This window comes from Urocampus carinirostris, chromosome 12 (genome assembly GCF_059441175.1).
Source record: "Urocampus carinirostris isolate Australia breed hairy pipefish chromosome 12, RoL_Ucar_1.0, whole genome shotgun sequence".
NCBI lineage: Eukaryota > Metazoa > Chordata > Actinopteri > Syngnathiformes > Syngnathidae > Urocampus > Urocampus carinirostris.
Window position 1 is genome coordinate 12,794,868 of NC_142360.1, and position 19,721 is coordinate 12,814,588.

The 19,721-nt window shown below is 40.0% G+C and overlaps 1 protein-coding gene across 1 annotated transcript; it reads left to right on the forward strand.

The window, feature by feature from the left end:
* The first annotated feature begins 1,758 nt into the window (after positions 1-1,758).
* Positions 1,759-19,488, forward strand: mccc1 (methylcrotonyl-CoA carboxylase subunit). The gene is made up of 19 exons (XM_088349890.1): positions 1,759-2,064; positions 2,442-2,485; positions 3,810-3,952; positions 4,023-4,118; positions 4,201-4,322; positions 7,097-7,244; positions 7,429-7,550; positions 7,630-7,741; positions 9,203-9,284; positions 9,363-9,490; positions 10,843-11,026; positions 11,090-11,199; positions 12,655-12,871; positions 12,929-13,015; positions 13,248-13,297; positions 14,863-15,000; positions 16,217-16,324; positions 18,604-18,675; positions 19,116-19,488. The coding sequence occupies exons 1-19, from the start codon at positions 2,009-2,011 to the stop codon at positions 19,245-19,247; spliced, it is 2,151 nt and encodes a 716-aa protein (XP_088206016.1). The 5' UTR covers positions 1,759-2,008; the 3' UTR covers positions 19,248-19,488.
* Positions 19,489-19,721: the final 233 nt, after the last annotated feature.

The following is a 19,721-nucleotide window of genomic DNA, read 5'->3' on the forward strand; positions in this document are numbered from 1 at the left end:
ACGCGGAAGTGGCACTTCTCTTAGCGGGAGCTGAAGTTTTGCAGCGATCGGACGGACGGCAGTCCCGTGACAGGTAGGCAGAATCAATACGTCTTAGCGGGCAGCTCGATGGCCAGGGCAGGAGAGTAGCTCGTAAACGCGGGGCAGAAACGGGTCGGAACCAAAGGCAGGAATCAAAACAGGAGAGTAGTCTTTGGTACTTGCTAATCTGGCGAAACACACAGGAACACAGGAGTACGATCGGACGTCCTTGTCTGGACGCTGACCGCTTAAGAAGTGAACGTCAGCAAATCAGAGAGCGCGCTCCGGCGCGCCAAACGATTGCCAAAGGTGTCTTCACTTCGGCAATCATGACAGAACCCCCCCTCAAGGGACGGCTCCAGAAGTCCCAAAACACACAAAAAAATTAATCCAAAGGTCACTTGGGCAATCATGACAATATCATTCAAAGTGAGTCGGTCAGAAATCTAGATGTAATATTGGATCCTAATCTGTTTTTTTCAGTTACAAGGGGAAAATATTACTTGAAAAGCTTTTTTCCACCTTTTTAATTTTGTAAAGATTTGCCCGATGCTGTCAACCAGACGCTAAGATTATAATTCATGCGTTTATTACTTCTCGGCTTTATTACTGTAATGTATTGCCCTCTGGTCTCCCAAAGTCTAGCACCAAAAGTTTTCTGCTGGTTCAAAATACGACAGAGAGACTTTTGACTAAGACAAGAAACGTTGACCAGATAACTCCGATATTAGCGAATTTACACTGTCTCCCGTTCTGCCTAACATGAGACTTTAAGGTTCCCCTACTAACATACATACATTTGCATGGATGTGCTCTTATTTGATTTGCCCTTATGTTTCTACATGGGACTTCCACTGTATTTGTGACTCCAAGAGCCAAGAAGAAGTCTGCTGGCTCGAGCGTTCTGCATCCGGGCCCCGGTGCTGTGGAATATTCTGTTTCCTGAGATTAAGATCTGCAACTTTAGTGGAGGCTTTTAAATGGAGACTTAAGACACTGCTATTCTATTGCTTTTGATTGATTCCATCCTCATACTTTTCTTGTCCCGTCTTTTCCGGTTGCCTGGTTGGTGGTCAAATAAGTAAGGGATGAGTCAGTGTACCTGAAGCATGTCATCACCTGCATTGACCATCCGGCTGCGATGGGAAGCTGTGTTGCTGCTGTCATCAACTTCTTGAACAATTTCACATATTACCTATGATTTTTGTTGATGTTAACTATGTTATGTGTATTGTTACTCAATGCAACATCCATTGCTGCCTGGTCATCCTATGAAATGGTGCTCCTAAACCCTAGTGGTTAAGGGATCCAATCAGCCTAGAAAGGAGATTTCATCTTGTGTGGCCCCTTTTCAAGGTGTCTTAGTTCTCTCTCGCTGAGGTTTTTGAGTTTTTCCTTCCTTTCCGTTGTAGTTTTTTTTTAAAAGATTTTGTTTTGGATGAAAAAAGTGTGCCTTGGCTTAAAAGGGGCTGAAAAACACTAATAGAAACGTCTGTGAATGCTGCATTTCAAAAACAATTATAACTCACAAATTACACATCTGAAAAAAATGAAACATGATTATTTCCAAATGACTGCCGACAAACTTTAAGCTTTAAACCATTCGTTGAAGGTTTTCTATCATTGAAAATTTCCAAATATACAATGGAATTGATACTTTGCTAATGTTGCCACCTGCTGTTTTTTTCTGTCATTGCAGCACCCACGCCTCCGTATCACCTTTGCTTATTGGTTATCAACACAACGAATGCCTGTAAGGCTCAAAAATAAAATACAAATGGGCTAACCAAGTTTTATGTGAGCCAAATAGAGACTTTTTATCCTTTTGCCCAACATTAAGTAGTTCAGAAAGGCGCAGACGGAAACAGTTAATTTGTTCGTGTTTTGCTTTATTTCTTTTCCACTTCACTGAACTCGACTAGTTAGCTAGCTATTAAAAGCTAGCTGTAGCTAGCTAGCTTGAAGCCAATCATCGTAGCCGACAGCAATGGCAGCAGTCATTCTTAGTTTCCCAACACTGCACGGTCTTAGGATATTTACGCAGTGAGTAAATAATTTACTTTTACGTCAATTTGTCCAAAATGATGACCCGTCCCGTTCGCGTCAAGCAGTTGCTCTTGGCTTTTGTTTTGTCACTAGCTTGCTGCCAAAAACTTTTAGGACGCGACAAATGTTCACCGAGCTAACATGCAGAAAATAAGAGGTTAAACACACCTCGTTGCATTTATTCAAGTTGCTGTGAAAACTTTGTACTTGTGACCATAGTTGCGGTGGTTGTTGCACACAGTTTGTCTCCTGATCAAATCCAAACAAGGTTAAATGAGGCTGGCAGCTAGTGACCAAAAGCATGATTAGAGTTGTCAACTATTGCACAACCACAAAACACTCATCATGTTTTTCCCGTTTTAATTCCTCTCTAGAAAATTGTTATGGACCAAAAGAGGAGTGAGACTCCTTTCTGGAGGTAAGTGATGCGCTTTGGTGCGTAACGGTCATGCTGTTCATCAATCTGAAATGTATATTAAACGTTGGCATCAAGTTCCATTTTAATAATCCCCTCTCCGTTGCATATACAACATTTAATAGGCTAGCTGTGGGCATTAAGTTGATTTTCCAGATTGCTAATGTGTAGTTGTGGTATTGAAATGTGTCATAACTGAATGAGGTTTCCAGTACGATTCTTATATTAATATTTTAATGTTGTTAATCATATCGTGTCAATCAATGCACCTTATGATCATCCATATATTTCAATGTACTTATTGACTTCTTGTTTTATTCACTTGACTTTTCAATGTATCTGTTCACTTAGCACTTTTACAGCCTCTACATGTACAAGTGGTGTTAAGATTCAATATTTGTGTGCCCTGACCTCAAGGTCTTTCCTTGAGTCTTATCAAACCAACTTCAGGCTTTAGTCTGGACAAAGGACTAGTGTGATGCTGGGATTTTTTTTGAATATTAAACTATATTTTTTTATTTTGTCATAGCCTGCTGTATTCCGTCCCTCTGGTCTATTAATTATTCTTAAACATTTTGAAAGCGCACTTGTGAAACTATTGCCTTGTTCACAAACTTAGAATATTCTGTTCTCTTTTTACTATAATAAAAACTTCAACGGCACTACTTCATTCGGTTTGTTAAACCCATTGCGTCTCACAACCCGGATGATAATTGAACATGCGGAGGAATAAAAGTTTGTCCTGCTTCACTCTGTTGTTAAGGTCCACAATGTAGAGACAAATTTTGTTGAGGTTTTACAACTTGTATTACAGTGCGCTACAACGAATCGCGATGCCTCATCTACTGTATAGCTTAAAATTTAATAGGGTTTACAAAAACAATTTAGTGAGGGTTGAATTATTTTTAGCTCAGGAGGTAGAGCGCTGGTCTTGGGATGAAGAGATCGCAGTTCGAATCCCGGCTCCTCCGTGTTACATGTCGAAGTGTCCTTGGGTAAGAAACTGAACCCCTAATGCCCCCAATAAGCAGGTTGGCGCCTTGCATGGCTGCACGGCCGCTATTGGTGTGTGAGTGTGGGTGAATGGGTAAATGTGAAGCACATTTTAAAGCGCTTTTGGAAGTCTTTATTGACTTGAAAAGCGCTATATAAAATGCAGATCATTTCATTTCATTTAACTCGGATCTAAAATTTCAGGTGTTATTTTTATTTATTTTTTTAACACCAAATCTTTTATTTTAATGTTGCAATTAGTTGGCGTGTATACACATTTGAGAATATGTTTATAGCAAAGAGTCTACTAAAGATTTGGTGGCATTTTTGGCAGGTGGCGTTGGAAGAATCGAGAAGGTGCTGATAGCCAACCGAGGGGAGATCGCCTGTCGAGTGATGCGCACAGCCAAGAAGATGGGTGTCCGCTCCGTGGCCGTGTACAGCGATGCTGACAGACACTCCATGCATGTTGCCATGGTGAGATGGGTCAATGCTCCTCTTTGAAACAAATCTAAAGTTCCCTGTTTAAGATATTGCCTGTTTTTAGGCAGATGAAGCCTACCACATTGGGCCAGCTCCCTCTCAGCAAAGTTATCTCAGCATGGAGAAAGTTTTAGAAGTGGCCAAGAAGTCCGGGTCTCATGTAAGTGCGCTTTAGACTGTTATCAGATTTTGGAGTTTATTAAGCTAAAGAACAACATTTCTACTGTGCTTGTGTGTGTTAGGCGGTACACCCTGGTTATGGCTTTCTGTCTGAGAACACAGAGTTTGCAGAGGCTTGTAAACAGAACGGCATCATCTTTATTGGACCGCCTTCCTCCGCCATCAGGGATATGGGCATCAAAAGGTGCGCTAAAGCAGTCTGTTTAACTTTTCTAAAGCCAAAGGAAACATGTTTTAGTATAGATTTGTTACCCTCCCCCTCAAAACTTTTATAAAATAATATAAGCACTCCGTAGATTTTTATCATTTTATTTTATGATTCACCCTTACCTGATAATTTAAAAAAGTAATTCTAGAGGTCAAGTCATGTTCATTTACCAGCTCAGTAGCCTAGATGGTAAGGCGCCCGCTTTGAGACTGGGAGGTCGGTGGTTCGCGCCCCGGCCGAGTCATTCCTAAGACTTAAAAAGTGGTCGGCGGCGCCCTCTGTTGGCTGCGGCTGCATCGGCTCGCTACAACGGGTCAGGTGCAATCGACATTTCGTTCTGTGTACATTGTTACACAGAATGACAATACAAGGAAATTATTATTATTATTATTTGTGATGCCCTTAATCACAAAGAGTCTCAAAGGGATTGTACAGACCATAGATTATGGCAAACCGCAGACTATTATTACACCACCCCTGATCTAAACCTACATGAGGGCAAGGAAAAACTCTAAAACCTCAACATGAGGAAAATGAAGAAACCTTGGGAAGGGACCGCTACACCCGAGGTAATCCCGCTTCTAGGATGACCAGGCTGCAAAGGATGTTGCAAAAACAATTAATACATGGATATTGTCAACATGAAATATAGGTCATGCAGAAGCCATAGAATAGAAGTGGCTTCGGACCAGAACATAGGGCGAAATAAATTCTAAAGGATATGAGGGAGCAAGTCCATGCATGATTTTGTACACTACCAACAGAACCTTAAAATCACATCTTAAGCTAACAGGGAGCCAATGCAGGTTAGCTAAAATATAGATATATCTCTTGATGATATAATTATCGATGATATATATATTTGGATCGTTATAACACAACCAAAGCTGATCAGTAATTGCTGTTTTTTTTTTTCAAAAGCTGAAACAACAATTTTAGTGCACTCAGCCCATTGAAAATATATATTTTAAAAAAAGCAATTCTCAGTCCCAGTCAGAGGTGGGTAGTAACAGAGTACATTTACTTCGTTACAATTCCTCGAGTACGTTTTGAAAATGTTGTACTCCTAGGAGAACTTTTAAATATCTATACTTTTACTTGAATACATTTCTGAAGAAAAAAATTGTACTCTTGCTACGCTATATTAAACAACATTGAAGTCGTTACTTAAGAAATCCCCTCAAAGTAAGTATACGTCTGTCTGTCTCCGCTAAGGTGCATTTATTTGCACGCAGAACTCTGCCAGGCTCTACCTCATCTCATCTCATCTCATCATGTTGAGTTCATGGGCTAGCTTGTTGTTCTGCTTGCAGAGCCTATTATAAATGGGCTACATGTGCTTAATTTAAGTATTTGATTCATACTATCTTTATTTTATTGTTTATTAAAGCGCTTGAATTTACATTGATTATTTTAATCTAGTTTTAAATCAAATGTATTTTTTAATTTGATGATCTGATTTCTTGTTTTAAAAAAATCAATAAACATGACGTTGCTACAGTTACTCAGTACTCGAGTAATTGTATTTTTTACTTCAAGTAAGTATTTGAATGACTACTTTTACTTCTTCTTGAGTAATATTATTCTGAAGTAACAACAGTATTTTTAAATGTTAAATGTTTGCATTTATATAGCGCTTTTAAAGTCAATGAAGACCTCCCAAAGCGCTTTACAATGTGCTCCACACTTACCCTTTCACACACATACTCACACACCAATAGGTGGTCAGCCATGCAAGGCGCCTACCTGCTTATTGGGGGCATTAAGGATTGAGTGTCTTGCCCAAGGACACTTCGACATATAACACAGAGGTGCCGGGAATCGAATCTACGACCTCTTGATCCCAAGACGAGCGCTCTACCTCCTCCTCTACCTTTTACTTGAGTAACATTTTTAGCTACCCTACCCACCTCTGCTCCCAGTTTCACTTCTTACTATTTTGATAGTTATTTTTTTTGTAATTCTCTATTTTGATTACTTCTTTAACTTGTATTTACAGTAAAATTAGATAGGCAAAACCTCTGCAAGTTTCAACATATTTTTACTTCATTCTTTTATTTTCCAGTAAAATAAGATTTAACTTATGTATTAAAATTATTTGCCAATGGAGCAAAGACATATTTTTTTAAAATTCCAAGATCAAACATCATCCTTTGACAACGTTAATAACACAATTATTTAGTTCTCTAACCTCAATTTTTGTTTCATAGAAAAGTGTTAAAATTATTTATCTGGGGAAAACGTTACAATTATGACAAAGGAAGGAAAAACTTACTTCAAATTGGCACAATTATGTGACAGTGCTATTCTCTTTTTTGTTGTTGTTAGCCTTAACATCATCTTCAAACAAAAAAAGCTACCAAAATTATTTTTTTTCGGATAATATCTGATACATAAAAAAGTGACCTGGTGCAATCTTCTGGTAAGGAGTAAGACCGCACACATTTTTACAAAGGCACAAAAATATCAATTTTTTTGGTCGCCAATTGGATAAAACGGGACAATTTTAAGCTGCACAGTACACAAATGTTGGTTCCAGATCAGGGGATGGTGAAATAATAGTCTGAAAAAATAGTCTGTGTAATAACCTGTGAAGCCCTTTGAGACTCTTGTGTTTAAGGGCGATACAAATAAAAATGACTTGACTTGACAAATCTTCATGACACACTAGTCAAGAAACACCACTGCTAAAGAATGGTACCAAGTCCTCATATTTTGTTGAAATAAAGTGACGGATAATTTTCTTTCAGCACTTCCAAACACATCATGTCGGCAGCAGGGGTTCCAATCATTGGCGGTTACCACGGCGATGACCAGTCCAACGAGAGACTGCAAGCGGAGGCTGAGAAGATCGGATACCCGGTGATGATAAAGGCTGTCCGAGGTGGGGGTGGCAAGGTGAGCAAACAAGCTATAGAAATCGATCCAGAAAGATTTAAATGACTTATCTGGATATTTTCTTTAAACAAGTAAAACTATACAGGAGCTATAAAAATATGTGCCATCTAGTGGTGAATGTGAGATTAGAGCTCAAGAAAGTAAGCAGTATGATGAGTTCATCGCGTTTCTTGTCGGCGTGCAGGGGATGCGGATCGCAAAGTCTGACTCAGACTTTTTGGAGCAGTTGGAGTCCGCCAGGCGTGAAGCCCGAAAATCCTTTGACGATGACGTCATGCTGATCGAGAAGTTCGTGGAGGATCCCAGGTGACGGCTGGAACGTTTTGTAACTTTCCTAGAGTAAATGCCGATTTTGGACGTGGATTTTCTTTTTGTGCTTGCTTAGGCACGTGGAAGTCCAAGTGTTCGGCGACATGCACGGGAACGCCGTCTACCTGTTTGAGAGGGACTGCAGCGTCCAGAGGAGACATCAGAAGATCATCGAGGAAGCGCCTGCAGTGAGTTGCCGCCATACTCGTGAGAATGACCTCAACCTCTAAATCACAAAATTGCAATTTTATAATGAATACATTTATGTATCCATTTATCTACCCTGGTCATATCCCTCGAGAGGGGTGACCGACAGCAAGACAAACGCATACAATAACAAAGAAAACAAAAAAGGGAAAAAAATAGCAAAAAACACACACAAACATTTTTGGACCATGGCCAGCCCAAACAAGTTAGGCACCTCGGCACCTAAATTGGTCATGCTTTCGTCCCTCCAGATGAAACGGGACACAAGAAAGCAGCGATGTCACTCGGGTCAGGGTGACACAACACACTCTCTTATTCAACAGCGGGGCCCGACAGCTTTCACTTGTTTACCCATGCCGCATCATACTGGTGCCCTGCCCATCCCTTGGAACACGTCTAAACATCCCACTTATCCTTTTACAAGACCTCTCCACTCATTCCTATCACCAAGAAGAGCTCTAGCTTCCACTATATTTAGACCTCTTTCCTCCAGTGCACTCATAACACCATGCATCCACGTTGATCGCGGCCTTCCTCTTGGTCTCCTTCCATTTACTTCTGCTCTGTAGATCCTCTTCAACATTCGCTCCTCATCCATCCTTTCCATGTGTCCAAACCAACAAAGTACTCTCTTATCCACACCCTTGTTCAGTTCCCTTACTACTCCACTTCTGTCCCTCACAATTTTATTTCTCAATGTATCCAATCTTGCCACTCCATATGAATACATACAATTTGAAAATCTCAACCTCAGTTTTCTACTAAAATTGGTGTACCTTTATGATCAGCAGCTATCTTGGATTACTTTGCGTATTGGGTTCGCATTTGAACTGTAATTGAAAGTCATTTTCTTACTTTCACCATTTTCAACCTACAATTAAAGAATACTTTGAACATGCCCAAGAATTAACTCTAATTTATGCTAATTATATATTCTATTTCGAATAAAAAAAACATGACATGGATTGTTTTGTAGTTCACATTTGCTGTTAATTTAGAATTTTAGAATGACTTTGAGGCAGAGCAGTGTTAATATCTAATATATGCCATTATTCTCACTTGACGCTGAGCTAGCCCAAGTAGGAAGCACTGGCGGGCCGCCAGGCTAATGAAGTACCACAGGACACCTCACTGACATCACTATATGGATTATTCCCTGTCAAGTGGTAAAGGACAAATTTGTTTTGCATATCACAAAAAGTAAGGGCTGTAACACAAACCTTTGACACCATGTTATTTTTTTAGGTCATATTTCTTCCAGGTTTTGAATTTAAATTGAAATAAACTGACCACTCTTATAGTCACTGTTGCGTTTGATAAAATGTGATTATTTTTATAATTTTTGACACTGTATATTATGCTAGGGTGTGATATTTTTTTTATAAGTGAGCTATTTGGATTATTTTCATTTTATTATAATTATTGTATGCGTTTATTTTAAGCCTGGCATCAACGCTGAAGTTCGGAGGAAACTCGGTGAAGCAGCCGTGAGAGCTGCTAAAGCTGTCAACTATGTTGGTGCAGGTAAAATGCGCTAACACGCAATTGCCCAAAAGTGAGCCGGTTGTACGTAAGCGGGACGTGCTTTGGCGGCAAGCGCAGGCACGGTGGAGTTCATCATGGACGCCCAGCACAACTTCTACTTCATGGAGATGAACACTCGCCTGCAGGTGGAGCATCCCGTCTCTGAGATGATCACAGGGACTGACCTGGTGGAGTGGCAACTAAGGGTAATTGAAGGCTAAATTTCTACAGATTTTACGAATTCTAAGCAAGTACTTCGATCGGGTTGATTTTATTGTCCTCCACCAATTTCCCCCAAATGCCGCTTTTCTACACAGATAGTGCAACTTACCCTCTCGCTCAGCATGCTCTGCTACTCTTTAAGCGTATGCCTGAGTGTGCGACTAACAGGCACACTTTTAACACTTCTCTGTACCTGGCCTGCTGCTACATTCTGTCTGCCAGGCAATAGAGGGCAAAATCTATCCACTCAATGCCAGGAACTACAAAAAGTCAATAAGGAAGTGCAGCGCGTTGTGGATTTTTTTTTCTATGCTACAGAAAAGGACACTGCTAAGTGTAACTTCTGTGGTATGCAACTGTGGCAACACCACAAATTCACATAAATACATGAGAGTAGAGCAACAAACTGCTACCAAATAATGTAAATATTCTATTATTTCTGAAGAAAACTTTTTCCCTTGTCACCTTGGCAACAGAGGCAATGAGGGGAAATTTATACTTCATTTGAATTCACAGTTCACGGGTATCTTAACCACCAGGGTCGTCGGGGCACCACTTCCTTTGGTGTGGCTTGAGCAAGTACAGCCCTGGTGGCGTCTATACCTCCTCAGGCCTCTTTTGGTGGTTTGCTCCCACACATGAAAAATATTCTGTAGTACTTGTTCTCATTGTTACCAGTAGCAATAGACGTCTCCTGAGCTAACTCTGATACAGCACCTTCATCATCTGGTCACTGTTGTATTTTTATCTTGAGCGTCATCCCGCTCTTCGGTGATCTTGGTATTTTTACTCTATATAAACCAATATATTTAACATTTTATTTAGCTGTTATGACCTTTTCGCAGTTTTCATATCTTGAGGATGTCACCCTTAATATTGAAAGCAATATCAGTAGGTACAAAATTATTGACTTTATTTTCAAAATATTGTGTAACAAAAGGTACTTTAATAGTCTTGTTGACATTGTTGTACAGTATTTGTATTTTTGAGACATCTCTGCCTTTTCTGGTTGGAATCTATTGGCCTTTGTTCTGAAAGTTGTTATAGAAGTATTTCTATTCATTTTTTAATCCTTGCAATATAGTCATTTAATAAAAAATGAAACCAATTTAGTGCCTAGAATTTTTGCGCTGTCTTGATTGAAATTCTAAACTAATTCAAGGGGTGACGTAATCAATTATTCAGTGACCATGACATTTCCAAGTAAAAAGTTTCTGGACCAGATCGGCATCGATCGATTACTATTTTGTATTTATTTGGATCCGATCAATACAACAATTCACAGTATTGCCCACCCCTAGTCCCAACCGACTCTCACATGGGGAACGTTCCTCAGGTGGCAGCGGGCGAGCGCCTGCCTCTGCTCCAAGACAACATCACTCTAACGGGTCACTCATTCGAAGCCCGGATCTACGCAGAGGATCCCAGCGAAGACTTCCTGCCTGGAGCGGGCCCTCTGCTGCATCTCTCCACGCCGCCGGCGGACCGGCACACCCGCATCGAGACCGGTGTCAGACAAGGTGCCGGTTCGCCTTCTGCGCTTTCGTGAACGAGGCGGTTTTACATGAAGCTCGTGTTTGCAGGTGACGAGGTGTCTGCTCATTACGATCCGATGATAGCCAAGTTGGTGGTGTGGGGGGAAGACCGGCAGGCTGCCTTAAAGAAACTGCGCTACTGCTTAAGGCAATACAATGTAAGATCCCGGTTTGATTATTGGAGGGACATGAAGTCACTCTAGGGCAGGGGTGACTAACGTGGTTCCCGGGGGCACCAGATAGACTATGATGAACACCAGAGTATCCCTCTGAATAGTTCATAAAAACAGCTCACTGGTGATGGGTCTTTGTTATTTTCTAGGAGATTTCTAACGGGTATTTTAGTGTTATTAGTGTTAACTGAGCCTGTTTTAACCCTACTTCTAATATTTGGTTGGTTTGATCCCTTAACCACTATGGTCGTAGGGGCACCACTTCCTGTGGTGTGTCATGGGCAAGTACATCTAATATTTACAACTTGGTAATAAGATTATAATAACATAGCAATAACACAGTAATATCATAACTCTTATCATACATCATATGGTTTTATGTCAAAATGATAGCCCTTTGCAGTAACCTTTAACAGAAAGTAGCTCTCAGCTTTACAAATATCGGTGAACCGCTCTTTGGGGGTATGTGAAATTTAGAGATGTAATCATTAATACAAAAATAGAGCTTGTCAGATTTAATCAGCATTTAATTAGCTGTTTCTGCCATCATTTAAAACAGGGGACAGGAATCTACGGCTCCTGACCCATACATGTTTTTTTTTTTTCATAAGTACATATGGCTCGGAGACAAAATTGATGCCATGCACATTTTCTCCATGTTGTTCCACATTTGCGTGAAAGAGCCTATTGTAATGCAACCCTGAGAATGCTAACGATCCTGTCCAGTATATATATATATATATATATATATATATATATATATATATGGCACATTTTAAACTATAGTAGTTATTGTTATTGGACCCAAAAAAATGTTTTTGCTGTTCATCGCTAAGTAACACTTTATATGAAAGTCCATTAAATTCCATGTTCACGGGTGAGACACCGTGTGATGAAAATCCACAGAACAAACTGTAAATACGCCAAAACGCCAGCAGAGCACCCAGAGCAAATTGAGTAGTAGGGATGGGCATAGCCATGCACAGAGCTCAAGCACTCCCTCTATCACCCTGCAGATTATACGTTGTGATCCTCATTTGCAGAATTTTGTGGCATTTTTTACAAAGGAACTGTGCTTGCACTTTGAAGCAATTATTTATGAAAAAAAATGACGGTCAATATTCTTAAGTAACAGCATGAAGGTAATCAATTTTAAGTGATGTATTTATATGGTACACAGGCTCTGGTATTATTTTTTTCATCGATTTGATCAAATCATCAAACGTCCCTCAGCAAAATAATATGCGCTGAAGAATAAGCTTTTTTTTCTGGGGAGTGGGTTTAACATTCAACCCCTACGCCCCAAGTTTCAAGGAGCTGCACAGACAAACCATGTTTTTCTCATTTATTTATAAAGAAGTTACTCAGAGCTACCATTTTCGAATGGTGATAAAGAATTCAAAGCAATAGTCTATTATGTGTTTGTTCTTTCCCCACCAGATCGTGGGCCTGAGCACCAACCTGGACTTCCTTCTGAGCTTGTCTGGCCACCCTGACTTCCAGGCGGGCGACGTAAGCACCAGCTTCATCCCGCAGCACTACCACGACCTTTTCCCCGCGCCGTCTCCGCCCCCGCCCGCCACCGTCTGCCAGGGGGCCCTCGGCCTGCTGCTGCGCGAAAAGAACAGCACCCGAGATTTCGCGGGAGCCTCCTCAGGTATGATTGTTTGCAGGGTGCTCGAGGGAAGATCTGATATGCGTTTGTGCCCATTAGATCCTTTCTCACCGTTTGGCTCTGGTAGCGGGTGGAGGATGAACAGTGACTTGCGCAGGAGCTTGACACTGCAGCTGGGAGAGCAAAGTGAGTCCCTCAACTTTAATTGTATCAGACATTATTTCAGGCTGCCTTATTAAACATGCAACAACTCTATTTAGATTCACAGTTTATATAGAGATGTACCAGATGTTGTCTTGTCGTAAACAATGTTGACTGTTGTTATTGATGACAAAGAATTCTAATTTGAAATTATTTATCATGTTATCGGATTAGTAGTTTGTAGCAACCCCACTTATCTTTTTTTTTTTTTTTGTAGAGATAGACGTCATCATCACATACAACAAAGACGGGAGCTACATAATGCAGGTGAGACGCCCCTAAAATCAGGTTTTTTCATTACATTTTTTGGGACGCTAATACATTTAAACCAGTGACATTGTGCCCCACCTGACATCATGAAAATATACATGGGTACATTTATTCAGCTTTCTTTTATCTTCACAATTTTTTTGATTTTCTTTTCCAAAATAACATTTTTTTTACATTACATAGTAATTGTATTAAAAATATTGATAAAGTATTACCTTGCTGAGTGTCTGCTCGTTCAGAGGGAGGCAAGCAATTCTCTTACCTCATGGCAGAGGGCGATAATGAGATGAATTATTCTGATTCGCTGCATACCTTTTGCCACAAACAAAAGTTGGTGAGTGTGGTATCCATCGAAAAGCAAGTCAAGCCATTCAGTATTTTTTTCTTGTTGCATGGACCATTTTTTTCATAATGGAAGATTATTTATCTATTGATGTTTTTTATTCAAAAGGAGCAGTTTATAAGTTAAAGTAAGAAAAAAAAATCTATGCTGCAGTTGATTATAGCTGCACCTGACTATAAGCCGCATCCAATACATTTTGAAAAGATTAAACATTTGGAACATGCGTACATAACCCGCACCGGGCGGCCATACATTAGCCGCATCTCTGCATAACACTGCGGCTTAAGATTTTGTGAAAAGGTTGCGGCTTATAGTCAGTGAATTCCAGTGCTTTCTTGCTCCACCAATCAAATAACGAATGACGTAGGTTCATTTGTTTGTGAATTTGCCTCACCTGACCGCACTTCACTCAGGGTTTTTACGGGTGGTTGAAATAATTGAAAATGCTTGCATTTTAATGTTGTGTTTTCAAGGTTTGAGAAGTGCTTGAATTTGCGGCAAAGTGTTTGTAAATGCTTGAAATTCTTGCCATGTTTCTTAGGTTAATTGTTATGGTTTGGAGCTAGGGTTTGGGCTTCAAATAAGGGTTTTAAACTTATTTTATGGTTTCAAAATAGGATTGGAGTTAGGGTTAGAAACTAAGGTTTAGACTCCTTAATAGGGTAGTAAACTGAATTCAGGTTTCTGAAATAAGGTTGAGGCTAGGGTTTACAGCTTAAGTCAGGTGTGGGTTTTAGGGTTAGGAACTAGGGTTTGAGCTCCTTGGTTAGGGTTCTTAAATGAATGTACGGTTCCAAAATTGGTTTAGAGCTAGGGTCTTGATTTGAAACCGATAGGGCTAGGAACTAGGGTTAAGGCCCTATGCTAGGGTTCTAAACTAAATGTAGGGTTCTGAAAAAAGGTTAAGGTTGGGTTAGGTGTAGAGGGCTTGGGTTGCAAGTTAGGGCTTTAAATCGATTTCAGGGTTCCAAAATAAGGTTGGGGCTAGAGATGGGGTTTGGAACTAAAGTTGAGATTCTTGTTCTTTTGATGGAATTGGAAAATTTGCCTTGAAAGTCCTTAAAAAAGTGCTTGAATTTGGCCATAAAAAGGTGTACAAACACAGTCCACTCATTTCAAGCCCAAAATACTGTTTAAAATTTGATTGATTGCGTAGGAACTTGGAACACAAGAATTTAGAAATGACTGAAAACAATAACTAAAATCATTCATCTCCCAGGTGGGCGAAGAATTGTTTGATGTGAGTGGGGAGCTGGAGATGGAGGGCGAAGTTGACTTCCTGCGCTGTTCCATCAACGGCGTCAAGTCCCGGCCTAAATTGGTGATCGTGGACAACAGCGTTCACATATTCTCATCGGTGAGTGACAGGAAAAGCTCACCTGAGAACTTTTATTTCAATACTGCATTCAGTCGCCGATCTCCAATGGATAAAAGGAAGACATTTGAGGAGAGTTAAGAGAGCTTAAGCTTCCTGTTGTAGTCTTCGAGTCACTCGAGGCGCCTAAGTATAATCCTAAGTAGCGCTAGACTCGCATGTGGGAGGTACCTGAGTTCATGGAAAGAGAATCCCAGTCGGAGGTGGTAACGGGCATCTTGGTGTACAGGGCACCGAAGCCAGAGGTGAGTCGGACGATTCTTCTTCTTCTTCTTCACCATAGAGACTGCAACGATCGGCTTCACTCTTCCTCGTCATATGTTGCCATTATCGAAGGGAGGATGTGGTTGTTTTCGACTTGAAATGCACAGTGTGGATTAGGGTTTGAGTATGAGTTTTTCAGGGCTGATATTCATTTGCTGTAGAAGCTTAAACTTTTAATAACACAAAAAGAAACAAAAATATTTGTTAAGAATTCAAATAAAACCTGAATAGATTTTTGAAACATTGTATGGATTAGAATTTCAATACAACTAAAATGACTAATCTTTCACTTAAACCAAAAACGGATCGGAAATTAAGTTAGGCTTAGCAGCAACTCGTATGAAGATACATAAAAACAGCTCCCTGAAACTTTTTACAACAACCTAAGAAAAATAAAATAAAAGACAATGCAACTATACCCCTTAAGACAAAAAGTGCAACAGAGCCTGCAAATTGAAAAACGTGAGTAGTCCCGCTTTAGATCCAAATTGACGAACTAATGTTATGACAAGAGCTCATTACTTAGCTATTATCATAACATTAGTTTATCAGTCTCCACCTCTGTGACCCTCTAAAACAAGTTCACACTTTTTATGCTATCTCTTAATCACACACACACTTTTCCATCAAAGACACAGGCATGTTGAAACAAGTTAGTTGAGCTGCTGCTGTCTCCTGCTTTAGTGGTTCCACCCCAGGTCGCGTATCCAATCAGAAGGCTCGGGGTGGGTCGCAGGAGAAAGGAGGAATAGGAGCAAGGTATAGCGTCTCAGCTGCATGAGACTTAATAATCAGCCCGTTGAATTAAAGAATCCGTTGTATTCCCAAAATATCGGTTCCGATAAACAGTGGACTTCTTGTGTGGATGCAGTGACCTGGTTTCTCCGCAGCATCCAGCTCCACACGTCTAATGCTTGTGTGTGATATGCTTTAGGACGGAAGCGCAGACATTGCCGTCCCGGTTCCAAAGTATCTGGCTGCAACGAGCGGATCGGCCTCGCAGGGCGGCGCCGTGGCACCCATGACTGGAACTGTAGAGAAGGTAACTTCGTTTACGTCCTGCTCGCCCGATGTTGAAAGAAAAATAATGAAGGATAACACGGTACTTGTTTCAATGAACAAAAATAATTTCGGAAAGTGGAAAAAGATTTTCAAGATATATTGGTGCAAACAGATGTTAAGAATCGTGTGTAGATTACTACGCTCATTTATATTAAATAAACTAAGAAAATCAAGTTATGCTCATTTTTCTATTCTTTTATATTTGCAAAGTTGATTGTTCCTTGGTCATTTATGGTGCATTGGGGCCATCTACTGGACATTTGCAGTGAAAGCAGATTTGGTGTTCAGTTACCATTTCTTAATTTTTTCATCTTAAAAATGGAGCACCCAAAGTAAATTGAATACTGTTTTTAAACCGTTTGGTCTCTATTGAAAAGTAACACTCTTAACGTTTTGTCCCAAAAATAATCACTGAATGGAATTTGAGTTGGAACACATAGAAATGGAAGGTTTTTATTCTCGCCTGATTTTATTTTGCAATCAAATGCCTGCAGATGAATGTAACATGGGCATCTTAGCTGAAAAACTTGCGAGACAATAGTTTGAAGCCTTACCTGATCCCTTATAAAATTTGATCACAATCTGAAAGAATAAACATTGTATTTTACACATTTTTCCAGCAGTAGGCGTTTCCAAAAGTGGCCACTTGGAGATGAGCAGTTTATAGCTCTAAAAAAACTTTGCAACCGTGTATTTTACTTTGACCAATTTTTAGACATTGTAAATATTTGACTTATCTTTCCAGAAGTCAATTGAGTGTAATAATTCTGTGTAAAAATGAATCCCGGGATGCATTTACGCAAGTTTTGTTCCGGCTCAGATTTCAATACAGCCTGTAAAATTATGTTGGAAATGTCAGATTTCTACAGGGATAGTCAAACAGAGAAGAAATGCTTTTAGGTGATTTTTTTTTTTTTTTTTTTTATGTCGTCATTATTACGTGTCTTGCGAGTAAATATTTTACCCTGTCAGATTCACTGGACTATCGTGATGGTAACCACGTCATACTTTTGCGCGAGTTATCTCATCTCATCTCATTAGCTGCACCGCGTATCCTCAGTAGGGTCGCGGGGGTGCTGGAGCCCATCCCAGCAATCATCGGGCAGGGGACACCCTGAACTGGCTGCCAGCCAATCGCAGGGCACACAGGGACAGACAACTCGCTCGCTCGTTCACACCTAGGGACAATTTGGACCGGCCAATCCACCTGAAATGCATGTCTTTGGAATGTGGTAGGAAACCCACGCAAGCACGGGGAGAACATACAAACTCCGCACAGTAAGTCCGGTAGCTGGATTTGAACCCACACAGGAGGTTCCCAAGACCTTAGAACTGTGCCGCACGCGCTAACCACTGCGCCGCCGTGCAGCCTTTATAATTTTTGGGTGTCTTGTTTGAGACAGATAGTGATGTTTCTGTGATGAGTATACTTTGAAATGACAAGAGACATCGTGTAGACGCGACTTTGTTCTTCAATTTTCCGTTTTCTGAACTATACTAAATAATCCGTTTTGCCAACTTTACGTCTTTAATTTCGTATCGAATGATTTTCATTTCAGAATTTATCATGAACTCATTTTTTTAATTGTAATTTTAACATTTTAGTAAAATGATAAATTAAACTTGATAAGTGCAAAATTATTTTGCCAATTTTATGTGTTTTTTAAATTAATCTCATGCATTTTTAAAACTAAGAAAAATAATCAAATTTAAAAAAAGATGAAATAATTAGGCTTGTTTGAAGATTTTGTAAGTATTGCTCCCTAAGCAGATCAATTGGCTCACATTATGTATTCTTTTTTTTAAATTGGAATAATATAGTTTTGTGAAATAATTGCCTAAAATATATTTATTGGTTTATGTAATATCTAGTGGTAGGAAACAAACTTCCATTCAGTAAATTAAAAACATTGATCTGAACACTAGGTAAAAATACTTGGACTACCATAGCAATTTTAAACTGTCACAAAAAAAAAAAAATCATAGGTCGTGTATTTCTTTAAGAGAGTGGAATCCCCACTTAGGTCGCCGCCACGCTGTGCTCTGTGACACTGGTCCTCGTTCGCACCAGACAACACAGTGCCATCTAGTGGTCAAATATTACACATTGGGGCTTTAAATAAATGTAGCAATGGCAATTGTACTTCTTTTGACATCACATCTAAATAGGTTAAAGACACATGTTTTTATAATTTAGACTAAAAAATATGGTCACGTTATCAATTGAAACATTCGGTGACATGACTTGTTTTGCATCAGGTTCTGGTAAAGGCGGGGGACAAGGTCAACGTCGGTGACCCGCTGGTGGTTATGATTGCCATGAAAATGGAGGTGAGCCACATTAACATCTTGTTTTTTTTCCTCCGCTAGAGGTAAGATCTTGGGCCCTGGCCTGAATGTCTATCATTAATTTGGGCTGGGCTTCTCTCTCTCTCTCTCGCTGATTTTTTTATTATCATTTTGAATTGCCAATTTGTCATTTGTTTTTCTTTGTGGCAAATCTGTGCCACCTCAGCCGATCGGGGCTGTGCCGTGTTGGGCGACACGGAAAGCAGGATGCGCCGGGAAGGGGGAGGCGGTGGGTTCATGTCTGAGATGGCCAAAATCCCATTTCCTTCTCACAAATAAATGTGGGAATTTGGGTTTACTTCAGGCTGGGTCCCGCAAAAGTTAACCATTCGGGTTTGGGCTTTGATACGGGATGGATATTTTTTGCACCCGATCTTACCTCTATTACCCGCTAATGAGACTTTTTTTTTTTGTGACTACAGCACATCATTCGGGCGCCCAAGGCAGGCGTGATCGGCAAAGTCTTTTTCACCGAGGGTTCGCAGGCCAATCGGCACGCTCCCTTGGTGGAACTGGAAGAAGAGGGCGGCGCTAAAGAGGAGGCTACACATTAGTCCGCACATCATCCCATATTTGAGTGGTCGCCTGGTTTCAAAGCCCCTGATTCTAATATATTTCGAATGCACTATAAAACCAACAATTCCTACTCCTGTCGCGGTTTTCTTTTGAAAATGAGTCATAAAAACTTAACACTCCGATGCTGCATGGGAGCACATAGTTTGGAATGATTTTTAAATGCAAAAAGAGTAGAAATGTGTCTGTTACCATTACATAATAAAGTAGTCGTTTATAAAAGTTTGCAGTGTGGTTTCATTTTTGAATGGCAAAATGATCAGACTTAAAATCATGTTAAACCTACAAGTGCTTTGCTAAGGCATTGAGCACCTATGAAATTTTTACATTTCAGGCATCAAATTAAAATTTTTTTTGGGTTCAAATTGTGAAGGGAGAATGAAAATGTAGAGGATATTTTACACTATTTTAACAAAACATTGAAAAAGTGGGGCGTGCAATATTTGGATCTTTTA